Raw genomic sequence first — 16,977 nt, 5'->3', positions numbered from 1 at the left:
ATTTTGCCCGACCGACCCGACCCGAAATAATTAAAATAAAATTTTGCCCGACCCGACCCGAAATAATTAAAATAAAATTTTGCCCGACCCGACCCGAAATAATTAAAATAAAATTTTGCCCGACCCGACCCGAAATAATTAAAATAAAATTTTGCCCGACCCGACCCGAAATAATTAAAATAAAATTTTGCCCGACCCGACCCGACCCGACCCGACCCGTAAAAAATTAAAATAATTTTTGCCCCACCTGACCCGACCCGATAAATTAAAAAATCGATTTTGCCCGGCCCGGAAACCCGATAAGACCCGAAGAACCGCCGCAACCCAATAACCCATAGCATGAAGCTTTTTTTATTTTATTATATAGTGTAGATGCGAGGGGCAGGTCACTTCCTTGATTAAATAAATAAATAATAAAAAGATTAAATTTGATTTAATCGTGATTAAATTCAATTTAATGACGATTAAGTTGATCATTATTAGAATGTTTAAATCTGATTAAAATGATTAAATCTGATTAAAATGATTAAATCTAATTAAAATGATTAAATCTAATTAAAATGATTAAATCTAATTAAAATGATTAAATCTAATTAAAATGATTAAATCTAATTAAAATGATTAAATCTAATTAAAATGATTAAATCTAATTAAAATGATTAAATCTAATTAAAATGATTAAATCTAATTAAAATGATTAAATCTAATTAAAATGATTAAATCTAATTAAAATGATTAAATCTAATTAAAATGATTAAATCTAATTAAAATGATTAAATCTAATTAAAATGATTAAATCTAATTAAAATGATTAAATCTAATTAAAATGATTAAATCTAATTAAAATGATTAAATCTAATTAAAATGATTAAATCTAATTAAAATGATTAAATCTAATTAAAATGATTAAATCTAATTAAAATGATTAAATCTAATTAAAATGATTAAATCTAATTAAAATGATTAGATCATGATTAGAATGATTAGATCATGATTAGAATGATTAGATCATGATTAGAATGATTAGATCATGATTAGAATGATTAGATCATGATTAGAATGATTAGATCATGATTAGAATGATTAGATCATGATTAGAATGATTAGATCATGATTAGAATGATTAGATCATGATTAGAATGATTAGATCATGATTAGAATGATTAGATCATGATTAGAATGATTAGATCATGATTAGAATGATTAGATCATGATTAGAATGATTAGATCATGATTAGAATGATTAGATCATGATTAGAATGATTAGATCATGATTAGAATGATTAGATCATGATTAGAATGATTAGATCATGATTAGAATGATTAGATCATGATTAGAATGATTAGATCATGATTAGAATGATTAGATCATGATTAGAATGATTAGATCATGATTAGAATGATTAGATCATGATTAGAATGATTAGATCATGATTAGAATGATTAGATCATGATTAGAATGATTAGATCATGATTAGAATGATTAGATCATGATTAGAATGATTAGATCATGATTAGAATGATTAGATCATGATTAGAATGATTAGATCATGATTAGAATGATTAGATCATGATTAGAATGATTAGATCATGATTAGAATGATTAAATCTCGTTTAAATCGTGATTAGATTTTCTAATCTTGGTTAGATTTTTTATCTTGATTACCCTGATTTAATAACGATTACCCGGACTTAATCATTTTACTATGATTAAGACGCACCCAAAATGGAAGTGACCTGCCCCTCGTGTAGATGTAGATATGCAATACAAAATATAACAAGAGGCATTTATTTATTTAAACAACTTTTGTAAAGAACAGTTAGTTGCGAAAGAGTTGAACCTTTTAAATTCGTTCTTCGAGGACTACCAAGGAGACGACCCGAGGTGTAACGCACCGATTTAGTTCAAACTCGGGGAATTGGTAGACCTTCATGTATCATGAAAAATACTATAGGGAATTTATTCAATGGGGAACCGTTTTGCCATGGCAACGGAAAATGTTTTTGAAAACAGAAAATATTAAATTTTCTCATTGAAAATAACATGGGATTTTGACTTCAAAATGATCAAAAGTTGATCAGTTTTGATGTTTTTTTTGTAAATTTTTATCTATTTTTTTATTTTTTGGCATTAACGCGCTCCTACGAGACTTCACGATGCATTTTACCTCAAAGTAGAGTGGATATTTTACAACAATAGACCATTCTATAAAATACTACTTATGTGGTTATTTACTTTTGTGTATAGAGAGGCTGAAGGTTTGGCCCGATTTTTCATGAACCAGGGAGGTTCAAAAAAGGATTATCTGGCAAACCTGCCAACCTACTTGTCTGCATAAATACTTGTAAGTGTCAGTCCCGTGCTGGAAAATACACGTTCGTCACTCGTTAGTCGTTTGTGACGCGGGAATATCTAGAATTATTTTAGCTATATTTTTTCAAAGTACGCCGAGACACAATTTAACCCCATGAAATCGAAAGTAAAACCAAAACGAAACGTAAGAGAAGTTTAGATGAATCGGACGACTGAGACGACCTTGAAATAGACGCTAGTCGCGCTGCTCGCCGAACTCATTACGTCTATCTCTCTCCCACCCCCTCTCTCTTCCTACAACACCCGAAGGGCCGAAACATTTCACACGACCTACGCAGTACGCAGTCGCGGGTAAGGGTCAGGTCGGGTCGGGCCTTTTTTTAAAGCCCAGCCCTCTTGAAAATTGACCCGGGCCGACCGGTCCATTTAGTTTTAAAATATAAAAAACCCGGCCCGACCCGGACCCGATTGAAAATTAGCCCGACCCGTAATTTTCAAAAATTAAATTTGCCCGACCCGACCCGACCCGACCCGACCCGTAAAAATTAAAATTTATTTCTGCCCGACCCGGCCGAAGCGGGCTCGGGCCAGGTCGGGCATAAAAAGCCCGACTCAATCGGGGGCCCGTCTCGTCTCTACAATCTACTAACCGAGGGGATAAATTCCTTTCGCACGATTCAGAGAACCTGTTCGCAACTGCGGAAAATATTGAGTTATTTAAAAACTTACTTATTTATATTTATATTTCATTTTTATAGATGTTGAATAAATTTTTATTCTTGACGGAACTTTCAAGTCCTGTCCGAAAATTTATTCTAAAAAGAGTGAGCTCTACACAGTGCATGGATTAATTTCGGCTATCGATATATTAAAGGACGAACTATAGTGCTCAGACGTTAACTTTCGTGTATGCAAACGTACCCTAATAGCAAGGTGTGCTTTTTTCATTTAAACTCGAACGTTTGGCGGAAAGCCAAGAGCTCGGTTTTCAATCCCGTTACCAAACCGACCTGGAATTAGCTAGTTCTATCAAACTTTTAACCTCTCTAACTTTTGTACCAATACAACAAGTCAGAAGTCGTTTCCAGCAAGTGTTACTAATGCTTCGTGGAGATCTTAAGAATATTTAAGAATATTTCGAAAGTACAAACGTGGGTACTGGATGCCGAGAACCATTATTCAACATCTCATTCTGGAATGTACTTGAACCGAGGGGTCGGACATTTACCAAAATCCCGTACACTTTGTCCGGCTCTTGTAACCCATAAGGGCGGTGGCGCACTGGGAGATGTTAGCTCTGATCAAATGGTCCTATCTCCACCTCCGACTTCGGTCAGGTTAGGGCTGGATACTGAACTTCGGTTCAGGCTAACGGAGAGGGTCCAGGCAAACTGGCCGCCTCGGCGGAATGGGTAGCCTGCTGTGGGGCGGCGAGCCTCCATATGCGGGCACGGCGGTCCTGTTTCCCGGCCTTTTGGAGCCCACCGGGATCTCCGGTGCCAGCTGTGCCGGGTTACTTGGGCTGCTGTGTGCTCGTCGTTCCCCTTTAGGAGCTCTTTCCAAAGGGTTTGGCTCCTTACCTTCATAGGTAGGGTGTCGGCTGGAGTTGCTATAGCATCCATTCTAAATCCCACTGCTGTGTGCGAAGTGGGGATTGGTCCACCCATTGCTGCACCTTCTGCTGGGTTGAGTGGCTTGCGTCAAAGGTGAGACCATCAGTAGTAGGGTTCTGCTACCCATGCTGGATTTGTCACCTGTCCGGGCTAGGGGGACGCTGGCGTAGGGCACTATGATGATAGGCCTCCGGTGGTATGGTCTCTGTTACTAGGTACACCGGGCTATAAATTCTGACACACTGTTACGCGAAACTGCAAAAAAAGAAATATCGACGACTGAATTATAAGATTACCGAGATTTGTAACGCGTATAGAATAAAATATATCACTCAAGAAATGGATTTCCCGTATTACACACATTGTTCCCTACCAGCAGTAGTGTTAAATATTTCCTGTAGTACATGACGTTAATCATATTTGTTTTGATAAATTTTATTTTTGCGAGAAAACCACCAAATATGATTTTAACTAACGGCGATTGTTCTCTGAAGTGTGGTTTAACCAGTCAAAATCTAATTTAATCCACGATTAAACTACCTTATAACGCTTAAAAATAGAAAATTGAAAGGGACCTTCGCATTGCGGTTAACAACAGCGCTAATTTTCGCCAATATGACTTATTCCTTTAAAGTTTCAAGAAAAGAGTCTTCGGGATAAAGGGATAGAATAAATTTCAAGCGATAGACATCCCATTTTCAAAATTAGCTTTCCAATCACCTTCTTATACGCTTCAAAAAAAGAGAGTAATTAAACGTCATTCAAGGTGAAAGTGAAGCGAGCGACCCTGAGCTCATAACATAAATATTACGGTCGTAACTAAGCCACTTTCAACCGTATTTCGATCGGGATAAGTTTGCATTTACCGGCCAGGCTAGAAACTATCTACGAAATTTTTTTTGTACGTGAACATTTATCTTTTAGAAACTCAACGGAGAACCAAATCTTGTAAATCTTAATCGTCGCTTCAACTAGACATTTAAAATAAAATATATACGATCTCGAATTGTTTACGACTGTGAAAGTTTCCTTATTATAATATTAACGATCGACTTTAATTTCCAGTAATATATTAACGAAGAAAAAGCCGCCAGACTAGCTTTTGCCTTTTTGTTAGCGGCTCGTATTAGTGCTACGATTAACATATACGGAGGGATCTGAAAAATCAGTAGAAAAACTGAATATGAAAAAAATCTCATAACCCCTTTTACTCATTTATCAAGATGTTTCAAGTGAAATTGCTTCTGAGTTGGATTAACTGTATCTTGTTGTATGACGTGTGTCGCGTCAACGGTGCTGTTATCGAAGAGCAGCCCGTAGTTCGGATAACAACGGGTCTTGTGCGTGGTGAATGGAAGGAAAACGAAGTGTCCCATAAACGAGTGAAGGTCTTTAAGGGTATTCCGTATGGAGCGCCACCAATCGGAGATCTACGCTTCAAACCACCCGTTCCAGCGCCACCGTGGGATGGTGTCTTCAACGCCACCAAAATACCGCCGTTCTGCTTTCAAAAGAAGTCCGCTATGCGATTTCCAAGCTCGCATTTTGACAATTTTTTTCCATCCGAAAAAGATAGTGACCCTTCGGAAGATTGCCTAAATTTGGATGTGTATGTTCCCGAGGTAAGTAACTAAGTCCCTTTTAAAGTCTATATGAATTATACTCATTTCCTCGTACCCGAATGATGGTAATGTAATTCGAATGCAGGGAATCGAACCGAAAACCGCCGTTGTAATATGGATCTACGGTGGAGGTTTCGCCAGAGGGGCCAGTTCTGGAAAACACCACGACGTAGTGACCTTTTCCACCCAAGCAAACGTCGTCACCGTGATTTTTAATTATCGATTGAATGTATTTGGTTTCCTTTATTTGAACGATTCCGAAGCCCCTGGAAATGTAGGATTGATGGATCAAGTGTTGGCCTTCAAGTGGGTGCGAAGAAACATTGAGGCGTTCGGGGGTGATCCTAGCCAGGTGACGCTAGCCGGTTATAGCGCGGGGGCAGCCAGTATTGGTAAGTTTGACAGCTTTCAAAAAGTCAGTTCAGTGATACATCGAAAATCTTGAATATTCTCATACCAGGCCTGCATTTGCTTCTACCCAAAAGTAGACCTCTTTTCAAAAGAGCCATTATGGAAAGCGGAACGCCGCAAAGCGCCTTCACCACGGAAAAGAGAGACGAGGTAATGAAGAAGAGTTTGCAATTGGCCGAGAACTTGGGTTGTCCCGCATCGTCGTCTGACCTCGAGGCAGTCTTATCGTGTCTACGAGGGAAAGACGCGAGTGATCTGCTAGACAACCAACCGCAATACGGATACGATCACGTGTACTTGTTTAGACCAGTGGTCGACGGGATCTTTCTGAGGGACCATCCCGCAAATCTACTGAAAAACGAGACATTCTTGAAAGAGCATCCCGTCGAAATAATTTCCGGAACCAATAAGGACGAAAGTTCCATGTTTCTGGCCGCCTTCTACCCGTACAGATTTACGATGACTCGAAACGAGGTGAAACCTACTTGGGACGAAATTCGTTTCATCGCTAAAGATTTCTTCGGTATGAGCGGCTTAGCCACGGACGTTATATTAGCCTTGTACAATTATCCCGACAACAGCGACGTTACCGCAAAGGCTATCGCTTTGGGTACTGACCTGATCTTTACGTGTCCCGCCGGCGAATTCGAAAAGACCATGGTTGAAAGTGGGAGTAAAGTGTATAAGTACTTTTTCACGCATCGTACCGAAAATCTGACTTCTCAGGGGGTCCCCAAATGGCTAGGCGTTCATCACGCCCTCGAGCTGTTGTACGTCTTCGGCGAAGTTACGCTTCCCGACCGCAAATACTCTTCTCTCGAAGTGGACTTTTCCAAGCGCATCCTTCAATACTGGGCAAATTTCATCAAAACGGGGTGAGATTGATCCGGCGTATATATCAAATAATTACCTTTTTATACGCATTTGACGAGTGTTTCTTCTAGGAACCCAAACAATTCACCAACGGGAGACAGTATTAGGATAAAATGGCCGAACTACACCAGTGCCAACGAGGAGTATTTAGCTTTAGCACCGAATAGCAACGTGACGGGACGATTTCTCAGACGAAAGAAATGCGCCTTTTGGGAGGACATCGTTCCCAGGCTCGTCAAGTTGCAGCCGGACAGCGACGAACGAGGGACCCTTCATATAGGCCAGGAGATTTAAATTCGTAGCTATATCGTTACCATAAACGTCACTGTTATACTAATTTTATATCATATAATTTTAATACAATTTTTAATAATGACAGAAAAAGAGTTGGAGGATTATTTTCAAATCAAAAAATGTTTATGACCAGGAATTCTAAATTTCTATTTTATATCAACTTGATCACTTTTTCACATATACATGTATTGTTTTCTATTGATTTCAATAAAATTTCTTTAACGAACAAGCTAATAATTACGACAGAGCATATACGATTTAAAGATTGATGAGTAATTAGAGTATTAAAGTGTTGGTTGCGTGAAATTATAGTTATGGCTAATTAATGATTCATTAGAAAGAGCAAACATTTTATAGCAAGTACAGAAAATTTCATCAAAATCGGTTAAGTGGTCTTTGAATTATTATAAAAAGAACTCGAAATAGTGGAAATAGAGTTTTTCGGCGAATTTCCAGACTTCTAAAATTCTTCTCGGCACCCATGACGTCAGAAAATGCGAAGGGCATCATTGGCTAATTGTCTGTAATACATTTCTTTACATCTGGGATTAAAAGCGGGTTGATTTAACACCCAGGAAAAAGTCCTACGCGGTAGTAATTGATATAGGCATACACAAGCCTACGTAGTAGAACAAGTCGGCCCAGCCCGTAATGTTAGTTCCACATCGGTGTATACACCCTTAGTAGACACAGGTAGGCAAACTAATACAAAAGCTGTTGAGCCCATCTGATTTCCTATTGTTTGATATATAATTTACCATCCAATGTTAAAGAGTGGACACCGCCCACCCTCAGGATACCCGGGTGGGCAAACCAATACAAAAGCTGTTGAGGCCATGTGATTTCCTATCGTTAGATATATAAAATACCATCCTAAGTTGAAGGATTAAAACTTGGGCGCCACCCACCCTCAGGATACGCGGGTGGACAAAGCAATACAAAAGCTGTTGATCAACGCCCATGTGATTTACTATTGTTTGATATATAATTTACCATAATATGTTAAAGAGTGGACACCGCCCACCCTCAGGATACCCGGGTGGGCAAACCAATACAAAAGCTGTTGAGGCCATGTGATTTCCTATCGTTAGATATATAAAATGCCATCCTAAGTTGAAGGATTAAAACTTGGGCGCCACCCACCCTGAGGATACGCGGGTGGGCAAACCAATCCGAAAGCTGTTGAGGCCATGTGATTTCCTATCGTTAGATAGACGGAAAGTATCAAAGGTGTAATAGGTAAGCAAAACACGACGAACATAATTCTTTTAAATTATTGAAATTAGTGGAAATATTATTTAAAGATATTCTTAAACTGGGATTCAAATGTGTTTATTTTAGGAAATTTATATCAAACGTTTGGGTAGTTTAGGCAACAAAAGTCATGTAAATTCGCAAAATTCATAAAAAAAATATCCATGAATATAATTTTGCAGAACAGAAATTAATAGAATATGTCATTCTCGAATTTTATATTATCTCGGTGATTGAATTGGTATTTTCTTAGAGCAGATATTAAATATGGATTATTAACAACTGCATAAATCATATTATTGCAAGAATGTATTTATGTACTAAGAATATGGCAAGACGATTCTGTCCCTATGGTCGCATACTTTGCAGCTTAAGGGCCTGTTGCAAAAGCCCTAGACAAGGTGCTAGCCCATTAAATTTAACATGTGCTATTCTAGCAAAGCAGACTTTTGCAACAGGCCCTAAGTTCGACTGCTTTGGATTTTTTGGTCTCACTCTTTCACGTAGACGATTCCAATCTTTTACTTTTATCAAGAATGTATTTACTTATACTCAGGGAGAATGAATATGTCGAGATTATTTATAGCGTTTCTCCAATTCCACCCGTTGGGGCCCCCGGTATGCTCCTCCGCTTTAATAAAATCAAATAATACTGCAATCTTGCTTTTATTGTTCTATCGAATGATATCAACTTTTTTTCCGGTCACTCTCCCTTTAAGGGGGTTGGTCGGAGGGGGCGGAAATTAACGGCACGACGTGCGCGTCAACCAGCTCTATCGAATGAGACCAAATTGTTTTTTCGGTCACTCTTTAAGAGTGTTAGTCGGAGGGGGCGGAAAAAAGAGTTCTATCGAATGAGACCGTTGAGTTGGGAATATTAATCTAGAGGTCCAATCAAAACGTCGCATTTCAGTATTTCGCGAAACAAGTTTTTAAAAAATAAGAATACTGCCGTCTGCTCCCGAATGACGCGAAAAATTTATCATTCTATCCGTGGCGCCGTCTATCTCTCAATGGTTCGTTCAAATAAGATGAGTTTTCCGGCAAAAGATTTTTTTTTCAAAAATAATGGATGGCGCCACGTGGTCATATGATAACGTTTTCTCGTCATTTTAGAGGAGACGACACATTCGTAATTTTCAGAAACTTGTTTCGCGGGGAGCAGATTTGATTGGATCTCTAGATAAATATTCCCAACTCAATGAATGAGACCAACCCGCCCACCCTCAGGAGACCCGGGTTTAATTCAAACTTCCCGCCAAACTAACTGCTCGATGAGATATTAAAAAAAAAAAACGCGCCGAAGCTTTCAAGGCTAAAAGTTCAAGCGAGGTTTGCGAAGAGGAAAGCGTGATTAAGGCGTCGGTTTTGGAGACTACGCGGCCAGAAATCCCGGTGTCATCAAAATTAAAAAATATTTTTCGCAGCTCCATCTACCGTGTCGTCGCTTTCCAAGACAAACACTTAACGACATTCCGTCCATAGCAATAGTGTCACTTCGAATATATATTCGATGTGAAACTAAAAACGATACGAAACCGAAGGCGCCTTGTAAATTCTACTTAAAACGACGGGTCGCGCGCGCCGTGTAGCACGCGCGTAAAAAAATATTTTTATTTCGATAATAAGCCTAATATTATGATTAAAAACCTCTGGTTTCAAAACTTCTACAAGTAAACAGAATCCCTCCACTTCAGTTCCTTCTATTTTAGGAATAAAACTACAGCTTTGATTTGCCCCAAATTGCTCGTGCTACGGAGGAGAGAAATTCGCCGAAAATTTCAGGATTTTGGGGAGGTCAGTTTCGGACTCAAAGTTAATACACTTAGGCTTGGAAATTTGTTTCGACAATGACATTTTTGGAAAGAGAACGTCCTGGGCTTCAAAACAAGCCCGCATTCATTCGTTTTTATTACTATCGATTTTTCGTGCAACCAACACTTTAAGGGTGTTTGAAGGGAAAACGTAGATATCAATATACAAAAAAGTTTTTCTAATAATTTTTATGATAAAATTAAACAAGCGAAGATATTGGAAAATAACAGTAAAATTTAATAATACGGATAAGGATTTATGAGAGCTCGTGTAAGCTACGACTGGGGTAAAAGTGAAAACCATAAAATAGGGGTCAATCTTGTGACTTTGACAATTTCCGTAACAAACTCCGACCAGAAGACTATAGTCGAAAACGTGATTGCAGAGACCTAAAGGTAAATCAACCAGATGGAATTACGATGCTTGTGTCTTTGGGAAATCTTCGACCTCCAAAAGCAGAATATGTATTTGCCGAACTGTCTGTGTATCGTCTTTATTCCAAATTAAAACACTCGACATTATCACCACAGTTAATCTCGAAACCTTAAGCTTTATTTAAACTTGCGCGCGTAAACTCGATTTTCTCAAATTTGGCACGTACGCACACCTAAAAAACAAATACTTTATTACTCGCGCTCGTGGAAACTAAGCTTAACTTCATTTTTTTTTCTAAAGGGATTAAAACAGCATTTTGCGATAAGGTCACTCACTTTATGTTTAGATATAGCAATAATGGCTTGGAGGCTCGTGAAAATATGAAAAAGTCGTATTGCCACGACGTTTAGAAAGCATAAATCGGGATGATCCGCTATCAAGTCTTCGTTCTTGACTATGAGGACGCTTTTATTTCCGAAGATGTCCTTTCGTTTGCACCTTGAGTTTTTCTCAATAGTTCTTTTTATAAACTAACTTGGCCTTCTTATTTAAATGTTGCTCTTACGTCACAGTCTCTTACTTTCACAAGCCTACTAGCACGCGCTACAGTCGCTAGGAACATAGGTTTTTTTAGCGCGCGTGCAAATCGCTTGTGCGCAAAATATACTAATAAAGCTGTGTCTTGTGACGTAAGAGCAACATTTTAACAAGTTGGGCAAGACCACTTTTTATTTTATAAAATCAACTATTTGATTACACAAGGCTTTTTACAGCATATTGGATTTAATTAAAATGTTATTTCAGTTTTGCCATAAAACAAATCGTTTTAAAAGTAGACTTCGAAACCCAAGCGCTTGCATATCATGAGCTGCTTTCGCCAGCAAATTATGGCACGTTATTTAGGTCAAAATTAAGAAAATTAAAAAATTAACTTTGCCAAAATAGTTATATAGATGGTGTTACTTTATGGTAAATATGACTGCTAATCCGATAATGGACTACGTTGAGCATAAAAAGGGGTGGATTAACAATATAGGGGGCCCTGTGCCAAGTAGAATTGGGGTCCCATAAAGAAATTCAGACCTTACCTTTTTACTTAAAATAATAATATTAAAGAAATTTAAAAAAAAAAAACATTTATTTGGAAGACTCGGGTCCCCTAACCTCGGGGGCCCCTGTGCCATGGCACATACCTTAATATGGCGTATTTAGTGTCGCTGCAGTTGTTTTAAACTTCAGTGTTAATTCCTAAAGTAAGTTGACTGTTAGCTCTATAACCAAAGGTATAAATAATTTCAAAAATGCGTGTAACACCAGAAGTAAAGCGTTTAACGAGAAGTGTATAACACTTCTCTTACATCCATCTGCGCGATAAAAATGAAACATGTACCTTCGCCGTATCGATTCAGTTTCAATTGGGCCAGAATTTCCCGCCAAACCACGGATGTGGACACGGTTAACAATTTACCGCGTAAATTAAGCCACGTTCACACGTACCGTCGGAAACGTTTTGCCTCGTTTCGATATCGCTGCGGTTCGTAGCGTTTGGAAATCTGTTTGTTCACACGATAGATTTCCAGTGTGTTTTGGAGAAAATTGGGCACGCGTATATAGCCACGTAATTAGGAATTCGTCTGCTCACGCAGTTGAGTCACGCGAGCGCTCGCATCGTTTCAAAGGGTAGGTGTGAACGTGGCTTTAGTTCAAAATCATTGAAAAATACAAGAATTATATTGCGTAGGTATATTTTCTGATTTTTAGGCCATATTTCCCCGGCCTAACAGCTATATTTAAAGACATAATATAAGGCATTTCACCGATAACTATTTTTCTCTGATTTCCTAGTTAGAAAAATTAAAAGTTTTAAGAATTACCAGTATAGGAAGGATGGATAATTATCTCGCAAGATAAATATTATATACTTTTGGTTAAACTAATAAAACAACAGCGAAGCCATTTTTTTTTGGTACAAATCTCATAAGGAAAAGATAATTCAATTATTTTTCGTGGAGAGTGCCCTTAAAAGCGTGATCCATAAGTAGTCCCCGAATTATTCTTAATTACCATAAAGTATCGCCATATATATTCATATATTTTATCATATACTTTTTTTTAAGCAAAGTTATTTTTTTCGCCAATTTCATATTTTTCGCAAAGTTAATATTTTTGCAAAGTTAATTTTTTGCAGTTGTATTTTTTATTTTCTCCTAATGTTTTAATTTATTTCTAATTTTGACCTGAACGTCGTTAACGAATATGATTTTTGACGGAGAAAAGAAAAAAAATTCACTTTGTTTTTTTTTTCGACAAAAAAGGGTAATTTTTTTATTCTCTTAATTTTGACCTAAATGGCGGGCCATAGAAAGGTTCATACTAAAAAGGGGGCAAAAAAAAGCTACACCCTAAACAAAGTAATTAAAAAACATACGAATTATTCGTACTAATAGGTCTTAAATAAAGACTCGAATATAACCTCAAGGCATTCTCAATTTGTTCATTGGAGAGGAGAATATTGGAAGTGTGGGTGTTCCACACCAAATACTCAAGGTTCTATTCCCTTTAATAATAACGAAATTATTTAAATATTACAAAGTGTATTACTTATCTGAAATCATTACCTGAAGCAATAAACAGTGCAACGAAGTTCGCATAATGTTTTTAAATTTTGATACCTGATTGAAGGAATAAAATGTAAATGAAAACACTCAAGGACATTTCTCTGTTTTGGTTCATAAAAGTCGACATTTCATTTTTGTTTCTTCGTGGTATGACTCTATGAGCCAAGATATCAGGTATTTTTAAATATTATCAGAGGTAATTTTGTCAAAATGAGGTATAGTTTCACACATCGGTAGGTATATTGGATTTATGCAAATTTAACATTCTAAAGGTATATTATTTTTCAATGATATTAATTTAAGCATTTCACGAAAAGCGGAGGTTATAAATAATGAAGATAATAACTTGTTTAAAATTTTATTGTTTATTTACAGATCTAAGAGTCGTAACCCAACAAATACTGGCTGGTTGTAATTTACAAAAACCATTTAATGGGCAATAAACGTTGTCACAATTACGCGGGCTCAGCGCGCTTCAACTACTTTTGATATTATTACAATGCGTTTTCCAATATATAATACAATGGCAAATCGTTTTTTTTTTGTTTCACTAACGCGAATCTGAATCTCGTCTAGGAACGATAATCACTTGGCAAATTAGAAACGATCTCCGATCGAGATGTATGGGAATTAACACAACCTCTTTCATCGAGATACTCAGGCACTTGAGGATGATGAATATGTAAATGCTTTGGCCCCTTTTTTCGCGTCTACAATTTGGTTTCTTTTCAAAAAGAGTAAAAAAGTATTTATGGTATATAGAATAATAATAGTCTTGTGTACAAAAAATTGGCCAAGGCCTACTTACATTTATTTACAATGTAAAACGAGGAAAAAAATTGTATTTGAACATGGACTAATTTGGCGTGTGTATAAATTCGAGTCAGCGAAAACGAAAGTCAAATAAATTACCATTTCGCAGTCCTAATAGCTAAAACGTTTATGGAGTATTTTACGTAGTTCCTAATATAGTATGAATCGCGCGACTTAGATATGAAGTTCCGTGTCCGAGCCGGAAGAGCCGGTAGCGTGAACGTTGCCTCTTTGGGGCCGAGTGTGATGAGGAGTGCCCAGAACCGCACCGGGACCTAGCAGGCCGCTGCCAGGAGTCACCATGGGCGAAATCGATGGCGACCTGGTGGCCAGAGGCGAAAGCGAAGGAGTGAAGCTAGGCGACATAGCGGGCGACGAAAATGTACTGTCGTGGCTGATGGGTGACCTGGGTAATGAGGGCAAGGACGGCACTTGACTAGGGTGACTGGAGCTAAGAGCAACGGGAGCGATCGACCGAGGTGCCACGTTTGTAATTAGGGGCGGAGGTAAAGTCTTCACTTGAGGGTTTAGCATTTTCTTCAGAGGGCCCGCTATATACGTTGAGGGCAAACTATCGTCTTTTAAACGCGCGATTTCGGCGAAAACGTGAGCGAGGGGTTGGTATTGGGGACCCCAGTCCAAGAGGTAATCCCAATTGTAACTACCCGTAAGTTCTTCCTCGCTGTGGACGATGGAACTCAGGGATCCTGTCATGGAAGGCTCGCCTTCTTCGCCGAAACCGAAAGCCCTGGTGCCGTCCATAATGGCGTCATTGTCCTCGTCGCCCACTTCGTCTAATTTGGAGTAAATGAGGTTACTAATATCCATACCATCTCCCTCGCCGCCGCCTTCCTCGTCGAACATGTGCATGCTCTCGACGCTCTGCGAACACGGGTGCTTACGGAAGTCAGCCACTTTTCGCGTGGGCTCGATTTGTGCGTTCGAGTTGATACCCAAACGAGCTAAATATTCCTGAGTATTTTGAACCGATATGTCTGATAAATCGTCGTCGTCGTGATGAATGTCTTGCTCCGTTAAGCCTAAACTGTGCAATTTTTGTTGCTGAAGCAAAGGTCCCTCGTTGATCATTCGTATTTCTTCGTCTTCCACGTCTTCACCGTCCTCGGCTGATCCCCTCCCGCTGGATGCGGAATGCGACTGGTCGGAAACTTCGGAGGTCGCCCCGTTCATGTTGCGGGTGCTTTCGGTTGGATCGAACTGGGAAATGTCGTTGTAGTGTGGTGGGAATTGAGAAAGGCTGCCGGAACTGGATGGCGGATGTCTGATATCAATAGTATCGAATGAGTTGTCGAAGCCTTGTATCACGGGCGGTTTCGCGTTGCGTTTCGTTCTCAAACGCAACAAAAATACCATGCTTAGCAAAACAATGGCTAAGATCGCCAACGTAATCATTAATCCCAATCCCCATGCCGGTAGGCTAGCGGACAATTTCTCATCGGGTGTATTGGCGATCGAGGCATTCAAATTGTAATCCACGGTGATGCCCACCACCGACATACTGGTCAGAGAAGTGGGACGTCCGCTGCTGGCTATCACGTATAAGGAAACGTCCTGCGTTTCCCTCTTCTTGCGCCTTTTACTGTATTCTTTTTTCAACGAACTGGTCACTACTATAGCTCCAGTGGTAGCGTTAATACCGAAACCAATTTCGTTATTCTTGAGGTGATAAACCACCCTACCATCGGGTCCTTCGTCCTTGTCTAAAGCTTGAACTTTACCAGCTACCAATCCTACAGGAGCATCGGCGGGAACGACGAAATGGTAATTGTTCTGCCCAAATTCCGGCGGGTATTCGTCTCGGCTTTCAATATCTACTTGCACTTGAACGGTGGCGTACTTGTTACCCAAATCAACGGCCATTAACGTAAAGAAATAGCGAGATTTGGATTCGTAATCAAACACCACGGCGGTAGTTACCATGCCAGTTTCCGTATCTATTCTGAACTTGTCGGTTCCTTCCCCTTCGGTCAAGGAATAGTTGACCTTTCCGTAAATACCGCGATCGGCGTCTATGGCGTGAGCGTTGAAGACCGACGTAGCAATCGGGGCATTTTCTTCCACAAATTCCGTGTACATGACGAGAGGGAAGTGAGGCGAGTTGTCATTCTCATCCTGAACTTTAACCACGACGGTGGACAAGGCAGAAAGCGGTCGCTGAGGGTCGTTATCCGTGGCTCGGACGATGAATTTGTATTCCGCTGTTTCTTCGTAATCTAACAGTTTGTCGATAACTAGAACTCCCGTTTCAGTGTCGATAGAGAAACGGCCTTCGGCGTTGCCCGACGTGATATCGTAGGTAATCTTCGCCTTTTGGTTCTTGTCCATATCACTGGCGGACACTTGAAGAACTGTCGAGCCGATAATAGCCGATTCGGACACGGATGATTCGTATAGCGTTTTAGTAAACAGAGGCGGATGGTCGTTAATATCGTCTACAAAAACGGTGACATCAGTGGTGGAATTCAACGTGGGTGATCCCCTATCCGTGGCCAGAACCTGAAATAAAAGTAAGGTTTCAGCAATCGCTCGTTGAAACTAATAGTCACGCGTAAGACATTCTTACCGTCACATTATAAACGGCGGTTTGTTCCCTGTCCAATTCCTTGATTAAAATGATTTCGCCGGTGACTCCCGTTATAATGAAAGCTTCGCCAACATTGCCACTCACAATGGAGTAGTCGATGTTATTATTACGACGAGATTCATCGTGGTCGGTCGCCGACACTTTGATGACAGTCGAGCCACGAGGAGCATCCTCGGACAAATGAGCTCTATAAATAACACCGAATAATTATTAATAGATCATTTCTATCTTTACACCGTAGGATGCCAAGAAGGTGAACAAAATAGCCAAAAGCGTCAAAATTATGGGGACTACAACCAACTAAATAACACATGCTGAAATGTTTTTCGAATGTGGTGCTGGATTAAGAAAATATAACGACCATGAAATG

General features: G+C 39.2%; 2 protein-coding genes across 3 annotated transcripts in view; one reads left to right on the top strand and one right to left on the bottom strand.

Annotated features, from left to right (window-relative positions):
- Nucleotides 1-5,150: 5,150 nt before the first annotated feature.
- Nucleotides 5,151-7,127, top strand: LOC149947490 (acetylcholinesterase-like). The gene is made up of 4 exons (XM_090170902.1): nucleotides 5,151-5,549; nucleotides 5,635-5,941; nucleotides 6,010-6,835; nucleotides 6,905-7,127. The coding sequence occupies exons 1-4, from the start codon at nucleotides 5,151-5,153 to the stop codon at nucleotides 7,125-7,127; spliced, it is 1,755 nt and encodes a 584-aa protein (XP_090027028.1).
- Nucleotides 7,128-13,540: 6,413 nt separating this feature from the next.
- The window catches only part of ds (dachsous cadherin-related 1), a 72,708-nt gene continuing 69,271 nt past the window's right edge, over nucleotides 13,541-16,977 (bottom strand). The window contains exons 17-19 of one of the 2 annotated variants that reach the window (XR_016480640.1): nucleotides 16,587-16,794; nucleotides 13,998-16,519; nucleotides 13,541-13,913 (exon numbers count right to left, since the gene is read on the bottom strand). Coding sequence is in view for 1 of the 2 variants with exons in the window: in XM_090173442.1 (XP_090029568.1) it covers nucleotides 14,177-16,519; nucleotides 16,587-16,794 (2,551 nt within the window). In the remaining variant the exon portion in view is untranslated. Of the gene's footprint in view, nucleotides 16,520-16,586; nucleotides 16,795-16,977 lie in introns of both variants that reach the window. The other variant, XM_090173442.1, reaches the window with a different exon arrangement.

The sequence above is a fragment of the Leiobunum rupestre genome, chromosome 4 (assembly GCF_980474605.1).
Source record: "Leiobunum rupestre chromosome 4, qqLeiRupe1.1.hap1, whole genome shotgun sequence".
NCBI lineage: Eukaryota > Metazoa > Arthropoda > Arachnida > Opiliones > Sclerosomatidae > Leiobunum > Leiobunum rupestre.
Note: the sequence above shows the minus strand (reverse complement) of the source record. Positions and strands in the feature narration are given on the sequence as shown.

Coding starts and splice junctions, on each gene's coding strand:
- LOC149947490 (XM_090170902.1), top strand. CDS start 5,151: ATGTTTCAAGTGAAATTGCTTCTGAGTTGGATTAACTGTATCTTGTTG. Junction 5,550..5,634: donor TGGATGTGTATGTTCCCGAG/GTAAGTAACTAA, acceptor ATTCGAATGCAG/GGAATCGAACCGAAAACCGC. Junction 6,836..6,904: donor GCAAATTTCATCAAAACGGG/GTGAGATTGATC, acceptor TGTTTCTTCTAG/GAACCCAAACAATTCACCAA.